Source organism: Diplotaxodon limnothrissa, linkage group LG15 (assembly GCF_057381915.1).
Source record: "Diplotaxodon limnothrissa isolate DT_005_m linkage group LG15, D_limnothrissa_male_GT1.1, whole genome shotgun sequence".
Lineage (NCBI taxonomy): Eukaryota > Metazoa > Chordata > Actinopteri > Cichliformes > Cichlidae > Diplotaxodon > Diplotaxodon limnothrissa.
In genome coordinates this window covers 13660299-13671664 of record NC_140610.1, presented here as the reverse complement: position 1 = coordinate 13671664, position 11366 = coordinate 13660299, and the positions used below count along the sequence as shown (strand labels likewise).

Below are 11366 nucleotides of genomic sequence, written 5' to 3'. Positions count from 1 at the left end.
ACCTCTTCTAAGACTGATTAAAGAAATTATAACCTCATATTAGTCACTTATATGAGTTGGCAGAATGAATCATACTGGTATAATACCAACAGGATAACATGTTCTAATGGAGTCTACTTGCAAAATTGCAGTTGTGTATCTGACCTTGCTTTTAAATACATAATTTTAAATACATCTTTAACAATTTGTCCCCAGTGTGGTATATCAAGCACCCATGTTCCACCCATTACCGTCTCAACAAAGAAGTTAAAAAATGCCACATGTAATACACAGTATTTTAAAAACAACAGCAAGGTATTAATACTTTCTCTGTGGAGGAGTTAATGACTGATTTCTGTAAGGACTGCAAAGCACAGTTGAAATAACCCACAATTCACATAGTTGATTCTCTCATGGACCAAGGATGCCATCTGGTGGATTATTAGGAGATCAGCAACCAAGTACACCCCCAAAAAACTTGGGATACCTTGTCTGCTAGTTGGAACATAATGGTAATACTTTAGTCCCAGGAATTACAGATCTTTCTTCAGTTTGACCTTCTAGCTTGTGGAACCATTGTGAACCAAAAAGAACTGTCTGCGCTACAGAAACAGGGGCACCCATCTTCTAGCAAGGAGCCAAAAACTGTAATATATAGTAAAGTAGATGCAGCCAGGAACACTTGATTACTAGAACAAAGGGTAGTAGGACATCTTACAGCAAAGATCATTTTAATGGTCCCAAATTTTCTGAACAACTAGTGTACACTCATGTAAAAGAAAGGAAAAACAAAAGATATGACAAAATTCATCACATCTAGAATTCCACTCAATCTTTAATCAAGACGGGATTACAAATTCTCCAAAAAATCTGCAGTTTCAAAGGGCAAAAAGGGTAAAACTAGCTCACCTACTGAGGTCTTTAAAAACCTGTTCAAGTGTGACTGAAAACGTCCTGAACATTTAAAGGCAGGTCTTTTTTTTGTAGTCATTTACAAAAAGAAAAGAAAAAAGAAAAAGACTGTGACAAATACAGAACATAAAAGAAAATAATGAAGAAACTGCTGGCTTTTTTTCCTCTTCGGAGAAACAACGTCCGCTGAGGAACGGCGACACTGATGACATCATCAAATGACAACAAGGACAGCGCTTTGCCACATGCTGCCTCCCATCTGGTCCTATATGCTAACTTAAAAAGGGAGAAAAAGCAACAGACAAAGAGAAGGGAGAGAGCAGGGGAGAAAAGAAGGAGAAAGGAACAGGAAGGAAGTGGATTCTGAGGAGGGGACGGGGGTGCGAGTGGTGGCTCTAGGTCTGAATTGGCCGACCCGTTTGGGCCACTGTGATGTCCTTCCCTGAGTGGGGGGCAGGTGGGGGTCAGTGGGTTATGGTCCAAGCCCGCGAGCTCTCTGGGATTTCTGTCTGTGTTGTATGTGGTCTTTTCCTCCAGTTGCTAAATTACCAAACTCATGGCTCATACTGTTTGAGTCCGTTGAAGATTTATTGAGTGAAATTTTTTTCCCCTCTCCAAACTTTCAATCGTCTCTTCCCATTTTCAGACGGTTTTTCCACTCCTGGTCTCCTGATTGGCACTTGTATGAATTGGACTAGTGTGAGGAGCCTTCAGATCCATTCACAGTCTGCTCCTCATGTGGCCACCCGTTGACACTGAGCGGTGCTTTTCATTCATTCAATTTGTTTACAAGTTTGATCGTTCCTGTGTAAAGTCTATGCGCTGAGACTGCCTGAGCGGTGCACAAGCTGAGACAGTGACGCTTCTTTAGGAGCTCAGCTTGGACTTCTTTGAGGGTGGCAGAGGGTCTTCTTTACTCTCTCCATCCTCCTCCTCTTCCTCCTCCTCGTCATCATCATCATCAGGATAGTCCACAAGTCCCACCAAACCTCCCTGAAGCAGAAACGAGACACCCAGTTTGCAGAAACTGCAATTATTATTTGCAGACATGTTTCAACACCGCTTTCTTTATAACTAGCAATCATATGCCCATTACACATACATGTCAATATTGCATGCAATTCTTCACAACTACTAAACTCACTGCATTTTTTCCCCCCATTTTTGTATATAATTTGGTGTTAATTGTCCTGATTTTGTGCAGCGAGTCTTCCATTTTTAGAAATCTATTAAATCCATAAATAACACACTTTCTGATAATCTCCATCCCCCCTCTATTTTTCCACCATGTAAATAAAGTCAGCTAGAAAAAAATATCCTAGTCCAGTGGCACAATGGTTATCATGTCCAGTTTTTGTATTATATAACAAGAATAGAGGGGGAGTTGTGAGAAATTTAACAGTATAAGTGTGAAGATTCATAGCTAAATCTCATTTCTTACTAAATCCTTCACTTAAGTGTTTAAAGCATTGCCAACACTGTGCAAATCTTTTTTTTTTTTTTTTTTTAACTTTGCTCATTAAGAAAAAAAAAATGTTGACAGGTACCTTTGTGGTTACAGTTGTGGTGGAGGGTGAGCTCCGTGCGCCTGAGCCTGGAGAGCCTGGAGACCCTGGCGATCCTGGAGAACCTGGGTTTAGTGAGGCAGATGAAGGAGGGCTGGAGAGGCTGGTTTTAGTGGAGCCCGAGAAGGAAAGCTTGAAACTGGGATTCTGTCTGCCCGACAAGCTCGACTTTCCCAATACTTCTTTCTCCTCTGAGTCTTTCACTGTGGGTCAACATGATGAGGTGATAAAGAAAAGGTCATTCTCTCATTAAAATTCTTTAAAATTTTGGAGGGGTGAATATAATTGTCTCCTCAGAAATCAGGACAGGCTTTTGCAAGACATATTTTCCTTCTTAGGCGTCTCTCACTACTTATAAATATACCTAGCCAGCATGTAAAAACTGGTTCTGAGTGGCACCGCTATGCTGAACCAAATGAAAACAGTTTTCTTTGAGTGAATCCTTACAAAATGCCATACAAGACAATAACAGAACACATTATGTGCAAAGCCCAATGCACCATTTTAAAAAAATCAAAATTAACTTATCTTGGCTCTGCAACACCTTACAAGCAAATTTCAGGAAATTCAGTTTGGTAGTTTTTGCTTCTTGCTGACAAACAACAAACAACTTTCATCTGGGGAGGAATAATGTAAGAACCATATACACTGGTGATTTCCCCATGACTACACCTAAAGCTATCAATGTAACCGAGACAACCCAATTACAATGTATTTTTCACCTAAAATTTGCCATTACATCTATAACCCTGAAATACCCTTTATAAAATCTATTCTTGTATCAAATTTACAGGGGCTTCGTTTTCAGAAATAATCAGCTAGTAACATTAATTTATATAATTAACAAAAGGAATGGATTCTTTCCAACCCCAATTTCCCACCAAACATCACAAGTTTCCTTGCACGTACATTTCTTTCTTTCCATGAACTTGCTAATTGGTTCCATGAGGTCTTCCTCACTCTTCATTTTATCAGAGGGAGGAACAACTGCCTCGCCATCCTCAAGGTCATCTTCATCTGCATTGAACCACATCTCCTCCTCATCCTCCAGCGTCCGTGCATCACGTCGGAAGCGGTGGTTCCTCAAGATGGAGCGCATGCTGTCAAAGAAAATGCACAGTTCAGCAATCAGGAAAAAAAAAAAAGATTTTCTATTCTTTGAAAGCTCTTAGTTAGTCAAATTTCCTCTTACAGAACTAATGTAATCCACAAACATGTGGTTTGCATTAGTATACACATACACATGAAGTATACACATAGCCCAAGAAGCTGTTATAAAACATACACCACATTCGTTTAAAAATTAAGTCGATATTTTATAACATGAAATTTAACAGAAGTATTACAGATTAACAAAACAAACCCATCCAGTTTCGCTTTAAGAGTCATAGATGATCAACTGGTCTATTGCTTAACTATAAACGGTTAGACTGCGTTAAGTTGCAAAACCTTCTCTATAAGTGGAAACTTGCTTTTGTACAGTTGGTGAAATACAAGTGTAAGGATGCGTTTCAAAAGAATATAAACTGGGCACGATTTACAACACAGCAGCTCAAAATAGCACTATGACTCAACAAAGCTGCCTTCAGAAAAAAACAATTCATGAAAAAAAAAAATTCATCAAAATTAGTCATTCAAGATGTCACACGCACTTTTTCCATTTAGTGTCAGACAAACATTGTCTGTCAATACATAATTAGATAAAGGCAGCAGTCAAGACAAAATCTTCTTACCTATCAAGTTTGGGGTTGTCCTGCCTTTCTCGTTGTTGTTCATACCGCAGTTTTAGGCCTTTAAATGTCTGGACGTAGTCCACATCCTCAAGAGCCTTCCAGTAGTTCTCTATTATATGAGCCGTTAGAGACTTCACATCCTCCTGGGAGCAATGGCAATCGGGAGCGGAGAACACAGAAATGGTAGCAGAGGGGGAAAGTATGGAAAGAGAAAAAGATGGGCAGTTTACAGTTTTCGATAAAGCAGAGTGGGAAAAAAAAAGTTGGAAAGAAGCCAATGAGGGAAATACAAAAGGCAGATTAGAACTAATTCTAATGAATGCACACATAACAACTGGACTGAGCATTTTCAGACCTATAGTTCCTTTACTCTGGTCTAAATCAGGTGATGAGTTTGTAAACCTGTAGCTTTTTCTTCTGTTGTTTGCTTTGTTTTTGCATTGACAAAACCCCAAGCTAACTTCACCACCATCTCCTCAAAAGTCTTGGGCATGGTTGTTTTGGTCAGAACCAAACAACCTTAAAACACGTCACAGTTTGGTTTGAATGGACTCAATACTTGTAAACTTTTAGGGATTTAGTTTGACATCGTACACATATCAGTTTCTCTGATTAAATATAAAATCACTTAAGATAGAGAGAATACGTTTTTAATGCCTAACAAATAATTACAGCTATGTTTGCACATCAGTTAGCCATACATTGGTTTTTTTAAACCTGTAAGACATGACCAGTTTTTTCAGTACAGGTTTTTCAGGCTCTTCAAATGTGAGAAGCAGAAGCAATAAAAAACAGGAACAAAAATCAGTAACACAAGTGAAACCAAACATATTTTTCCTTCCAGCTTCCCAAACCAAGTTAACCATGAGATGTACAGACCGCTATTATGGCGCTCTGACATCATTTATATGCTGATCATGTCGCTCAAGGTTCTTTTGTGTTAAATATATACTGTTGTTTACCTATTAAATTTTGGTATGAAAAATACTCACCACACGAACATACTCAAACATCTCAATAATAGCAGAGTTCATGAGATTGTAGCGTGAGCCGTTATTGAGGAAGGCCTTGATGACAGGTTCAAAGAGAAAATTTCTCATGATGTAGCGATTGTAGAATTCATCCTTTAGACCAATAATTCTTCGCATGAAACGCAGGGCGCCTGTGCAGGGAGAAACACAATGTTCAATATTAAGCAATAGATGTCCTTATTTGTCAAACAGACTTTAATTGTATCATTCTCTACTTTGACAGATATAGTTGGAAGAACTGTGACTTACATAGAGCCAGGAAAGCATGCCGGGAGGCTGTGAGCACCAATACCCTCCTGAGAATATCCTTGTTGATGATGTAGTTCTTGATGTGATAGGTGTGATGCTCAACACAAAATGTTAGCAGCTCCAAAATCAAGGCCAGCAACTGGGATGTTTGAAAGTCATCTAAAGGAGGAAAGAAAGAACGTGAGAAAGCTAGCAACATAAAAACTTGTAGATTAAAAAAAAGAAATCTAACAAAAACTCGGTACCTTTGCTAGGTTTTTCTTCCGTGGTGTTGGCCAGTAGTGGAGCTGATAAAACATGCATACAGTGCTTGTAGAAGAAGCTCAGAAACTCAGTTTTTTCTGTTTTCTGTAAAAAATAAAATAAAAATAAGGAAACAGATACTTTGCTGAATTGCTAAATTTTTAAAATGTACTTGAGCTTTTCACTCCAGTTCAAAAGAATTACAAGCAAGAAAGTGAAGCTGCAGATATCCTGGCCAACCTGTTGAATTGGTGGCAGTGATGTTTTCAGTTACTAGACAGTAACTTGATTAACAAGGAAATCTGCCTTCTTTTTTTTTTTTTACTGATAGGACTATTGTCTTTGTCCAAAGCGCAAGAACCCACAGACATAACATTTGTTCTCTTTTGTATTTAAGCACTTACACATTTTGAAAGCCAACTCTTATCTGCGCAATGGACTTATTTTGTTTTGTTTTGATTTTTGTTTGTTTTACAGTCAGTGTAAATAGTACATACATACATAGTGGAAACTATGTAAAAGCAGCATTCACACTCACATTTGCAGTAGCAAGCATATTCTCTGGATCCACCAGAGTTCGCAGCAGACCCATTAACTGCACTGCACCACCAAGCTCTGGGTCTGTGTCACAGATCATGTGCTCTATGATCAGGTTGATCAAGAGGATGTCCTGAAAGGCAAATAAGTTTTAGTTTATGTGCATCATTGTGATAAATGGACATCATTCCTATTTATCATGTTGCCTTTGTGTATATACTCACATCATCATTCTGCTGTGATTCCTGCATGACGAACTCTCGTACCATGGAGGGGTTGTATTCCACCAGATAAGAGAAGATATCTGTGGCTGCCCCACGCACCTGAACATCGTCCATTCCCTTTTCAAAATAAATCTATTTATTATATTTATCAGCAGATTTTTGATTTGCACGCCAGGAAATTTTGAAATGTACTTTAAAATTGTTCAAAAGTAATAACTTTTAAAAAAGGAACAACCTTTGTTGTTTCTCTCTCTGATAAAATCAAGAGTGATATAATGAAAACAAAAGTCATGATCAGCTTCAAAATCAGCTTGTGTGCACAGGTTTAAAAAGTACATGTAATTGTATCGATATAGTGAGAGCAAACAATTCAAAACCCAACTCAAGATTTCAAGAACAAAAACTATCGATTTAAACATAACAAAAATAAAAAGGTCAGTGGCAAATTATAGAGAAAAGACCCATACAGTGAAAGGACACCTCAATTGCACGTTTACGCATTATTGTTGCCATTTTGTGAGGTGCTAAACTGGTTTCCCCATGTAAAGTTAATCAAGTTGCCCACCCCCCTTTTTTTCACCCATTCCCCAAGAAAACACTTTAAAATCTGTAAATCTCTCTGCTTTAGTGCCTGACCTTGCTTTAACTCACAATAGTAATCATTAAGCTCGAGTTTGACTCATGGTTGCACTTTAGTAGTTCTTGTAATGTCTAACAAATTCTTTGGACAGTGAATCCCCATTAACCCAATGGCTATATGAGCAGAAGGTCTTTCCTGACCTTCCTCACATACACTTTACAAGCAGATAATATGAATTGTACCACCACCAAAAAAAAAAAAAATCTTATTAGCTTACTAGCCAAAAAGCCCATCATGCCCTGAAACCACAACTTTGATGACTAACTGCATGCATGTTCAATGTATGTTAAGCCTCAGTGTTTATCACATAGCACTTCTTTTAAGCCCATTTAAACTCAAATTCCATGTGAGAAGTTAAACACACGAGTTAACTAAAAGAAAAAATAAAACTTAATTGAAATTTATTTTTGACAAGGGATGCATACAAAAGAAATGTGCTATCTTCTCAGTCACAACACATTTAATGCTACAGATATCACATGCTGGAGTCTGATTCTGCTTTCTCAACTAGGTGTTCCTGTGGTATGCCCTGGCAACCTTCAAGTACTGTTCAGCAAAAAATAAATGTAATGAGCAAACTAGCATGTTCCAGTTATTTTTTAATAGAATAATTATAGATCATTATAACAAAAAAAGAAGATTTTGTTGTTATAGAATTAAGGGACATACTACTAGTATGTCCCTTAATTCAATTTTATTGCATCAGAAAGTTGAAGGCATCACCCATGATCAAAATGCAAAAGGCTGCAACATCACCAAAGCTACTGACGTCAACAGACAAATTATTTTAGTGCGAGAAAACCACAAAACTATTCATCTGAGATTAATGCCACTGGACTTACCAGAATAACCTCTAGTGCAGGTAGAATGCCCATGTTTGATAATGTCTTGAAGAAAGCATCCCTGTTTTGAGGTTGTAATGTTTGAGAGAATGCACAGAACTCCTTTAGGAAGTTTACCTAAAAGGAATAAACAAAGAGAGGTCAACAAAACAAAGATCTTAAGAGTTTGTGACTGCAACAACTTTAAATAAATAAATTATTAAATTCTGGTATACCAGTTCGTGTCTTTTGTCATCATCTGTGGCCTCATCTGTTAGCTGTGCAAAGAGGTCTGTCAGGAACTTCTCATCGTCCTGACATCAAAAAAGGGAGATGAGATTTTAGAAGTCAGTATTAAGAGTATGATTAATATGTCAATGTATGACAGACACCCAATTTTCACAAGTTACAAAGCTGTTATTGGTTTACAATAGTACAAGTCCAACATAATTACACAGAAAACAAAAGTGAATTGCATCATGTTTGTCAATGAGAAATTTGGAGCATAAACAATGTGATCTATCTGGTCATAAAAATACTTTTGATATGTTTATGCTGAAAACACCATCTCATTCAATGACATCTACTACCACTTTAAATATTTTTTAAAACCTTGGTTAGTGAACGGTTTGATTTAAGCTTGCCTGCCTTATGCTAATTAAGGAAGCAAAGACTCATATCTGTAGTGTTTGACTTCAGAGCGTGATATAGCAAAGAACACCAGAGTCAACAATGTGCCCGTTTCAGTTTTCCTCTAGCGCAGCATAACAGATTTACACAACACTACTGTGCCTCCATGGAGACAGCCATACATAAACAATGCTGAGTTGACACAGGATAAAAACACAAAGGTCACATGATCATAAAAGGGTGCCAGACAATCTCAGACAGGGTAAAAGTACAATCAGTCAAAAATAAAACCAATGTACAATCCTATAATTACTGTAATTTGAGGCTCACTAACATTTCATAAAAGAAATTCTCCTTTGTGAGGATTACAGTATATTCACAAGTTTACCTATTTATAACACTTGCTTCAATTAAACCATTTGTTTAAAATGTAGTGTTTATACAAAGTAAAAACAACAACCCCATACTGTTAGATCATACTACTACATGTCTGCTTATCTCACCTGTAGCATGCCCACAATCTCCACCTTGTTGAAAAAGATGAAGGAGTGCAAGGTGGACAGCATGTTTTCCTCAAAAACAGAGGGCGTGGGCAGCACCATATCCTGAATATACTGCACCCGATATGTCTGGTGAATTTTCTGACGCAGTTCAGGATCAGAGATGGGGATCACCTCCTTAAACCGGGCTGTTTTAGTGAGAAACTCACGATGCCGCCTTGGCTGCGGGAGTGCTGGGTCAAACTCCAGGCAACCAATGACGTCCATTATGCACTCATCAGAAAACATCACCTCAAAGAGTGCAGTACGATTCAGCAGGAAGATGCCTTTCATTATTTCATACAGGTGGTGCAGTCCCTCTCTGTTCTCCAAATCCTCACAAACACGGAACAATTCCAGGAGCTTGCGAATATAGCCTTCATTCTCCACAGCCAGTGCTAGTTTTTCACGCCGCAGTGGTGATGGGAGAGAAGAGGCCACCAACTCGGCCAGGTCCTCCAAACGGTTCAGTTCGCATGGTGGTAATTCCAAACCTGGGGATGACATGTCATCAAAACGCTCCTCCTCCGATTCGTCCACCACATCCTGTGTGATGTCAACTGAAGGGTCCTTTCCCTGCACCTTAATAAAACACAAGTGCGGACAAACATATTAGCACCTCAGGATGTAACTACATAAGGGATCACCAGGAACACAAATAGCATCAAACCCACAAACTAATGGAGATGAAAAACTCAAACCCACACAAATTAAGTACACTAACCTGGCATATTTTCTCCCAGATTTCATCACAGCCAGCCTTCTCCTGGAAACTGAGTGCTAGATCATAATTTTCAGCCTCTGACCACACTATCAATGTGTCCTTTTCAAAAGAAAAACAAAGCCAATTTACAATAAACAGAGCAGAATGGGGGGGAAAAAAATCAGTTTTGGATGTTCATCATGTTATGTACTGACCTGTTGTTTCTGGTAGGCTGTGTTTGGGTTAATTTTGGACTCCAGCAGAAGGGAACCTGTCAGGTTTAAAACAAAGGTAGCCCAAAATTGTAGGTTACTGCATTTGCTTCAAATAAGTAATACGTGTACAAATTTCAGGTGATACAGGTGGTTAAAATGAGTGCGGAACGTCTTGTTTTTGTAGTAATAACTGAGCTACTACAATCTTCGTGTGGTATTCCTGCGTTCGCTTACCATCGCTCTCTGCTCGCACCAGGAGAGACGTGCCTTTCAAGCGCTCCACATAGCCCGACGAGACGTGCCCGGTCCCACGGTCATCCCACTGTCTGTCCTCATTGAGGGTATAGACTTTGACTCGCCGACGAGTGTCCGTCATCCTGGCAGTTTCTTGTAACCCGTTCTCCCCTTCCGGGCCTTTTACGGGGTGCTTTCTTCACCTAGTAACGCCACAACTTCAATTCACTTTTTACAGCTGCTCACTTCTACAAGAGTATTAACTAAATATGAATCGGCGGGGGGTCACTTAGGATAAGTTCTAAAAGCAACTTAAAAGTGGATCGCCTCAACAAGTTTCCAGCAGGATTCCGCAATAATTGTTAAAATTACTACTGCAATATCTCGCATTTCTTGACGAGCTGCCTCAAAACTTACACTGCCAGCGCTATAGGCAAGGCGCCACGCAGACTCCGCGTACAAACCATTGTAGGAAGCTAACGACAAAATTAAAGAGCGGAGGACGTCGTTATCTTACGCGTTAAACGACAAAACAACGAATGTCACTGCAATATACAGCTGAGAACAGAGTACTGAAAAAGAAGCAGATATTACGATGACTGGCTCACGAAACACTCCTGCTTATATGTACAGTTTGTACGCTTACAGGTAACGTTAGCTATCAACCCTTACGAGTTAACTCGCTAGCTAGTACGCTAAGTACCTATGCTCCACATATCCAATGTTAAACTACCATTTGAAGCAGATTAACTATAGAGTTAGCTGTCGATAACATTACTTTATACTTGCGGACAACAGACACCCGTTTTAAGCCTGGAACAATGTTTCTATTCTTCTTTAAATAATACGCCAGCTAGCTAACGTTAGCTGCTATTTCTTTCCCAAGTGTTCCGCCATGTTCTGGCTCGGGGCCGCGGAGAGACCACTCTCTCCTTACTCTTACTCATGCATCCCCAAAACTGTGCAAACCAACAAACTGGAGTCGTATAATTACTTGAAGGTTACGCTTTACATTATACTGCTATTTGCCATTCATTGCCGATGTCTTGCTCAGATAATTGCTAAGTGCCCCCCGTGAGTATTCAGCCATCTTGGGTCCCTTCACAGTCAG

General features: G+C 39.1%; 1 protein-coding gene across 2 annotated transcripts; it reads right to left on the bottom strand.

Moving 5' to 3' along the window:
* Positions 1 to 842: 842 nt before the first annotated feature.
* On the bottom strand, positions 843 to 11356 carry ppp4r3a (protein phosphatase 4 regulatory subunit 3A). 2 transcript variants are annotated; one of them, XM_085372725.1, is made up of 15 exons: positions 10256 to 11356; positions 10022 to 10077; positions 9828 to 9926; positions 9068 to 9685; positions 8171 to 8248; positions 7956 to 8072; positions 6474 to 6590; positions 6251 to 6382; positions 5715 to 5817; positions 5470 to 5628; positions 5182 to 5351; positions 4190 to 4332; positions 3366 to 3556; positions 2439 to 2659; positions 843 to 1884 (listed from the first exon to the last, which is right to left on the bottom strand). In XM_085372725.1, the coding sequence occupies exons 1-15, from the start codon at positions 10395 to 10397 to the stop codon at positions 1759 to 1761; spliced, it is 2472 nt and encodes an 823-aa protein (XP_085228851.1). In that variant the 5' UTR covers positions 10398 to 11356; the 3' UTR covers positions 843 to 1758. The 2 variants fall into 2 exon arrangements, with proteins under 2 accessions (XP_085228851.1, XP_085228853.1); XM_085372727.1 differs by having other exon boundaries at positions 4190 to 4329.
* Between the last annotated feature and the right edge of the window lie 10 nt (positions 11357 to 11366).

Coding starts and splice junctions, on each gene's coding strand:
- ppp4r3a (XM_085372725.1), bottom strand. CDS start 10,397: ATGACGGACACTCGTCGGCGAGTCAAAGTCTATACCCTCAATGAGGAC. Junction 6,383..6,473: donor AATCACAGCAGAATGATGAT/GTGAGTATATAC, acceptor TTTGCCTTTCAG/GACATCCTCTTGATCAACCT. Junction 3,557..4,189: donor GACAACCCCAAACTTGATAG/GTAAGAAGATTT, acceptor TTTCTTTGACAG/CATGCGCTCCATCTTGAGGA.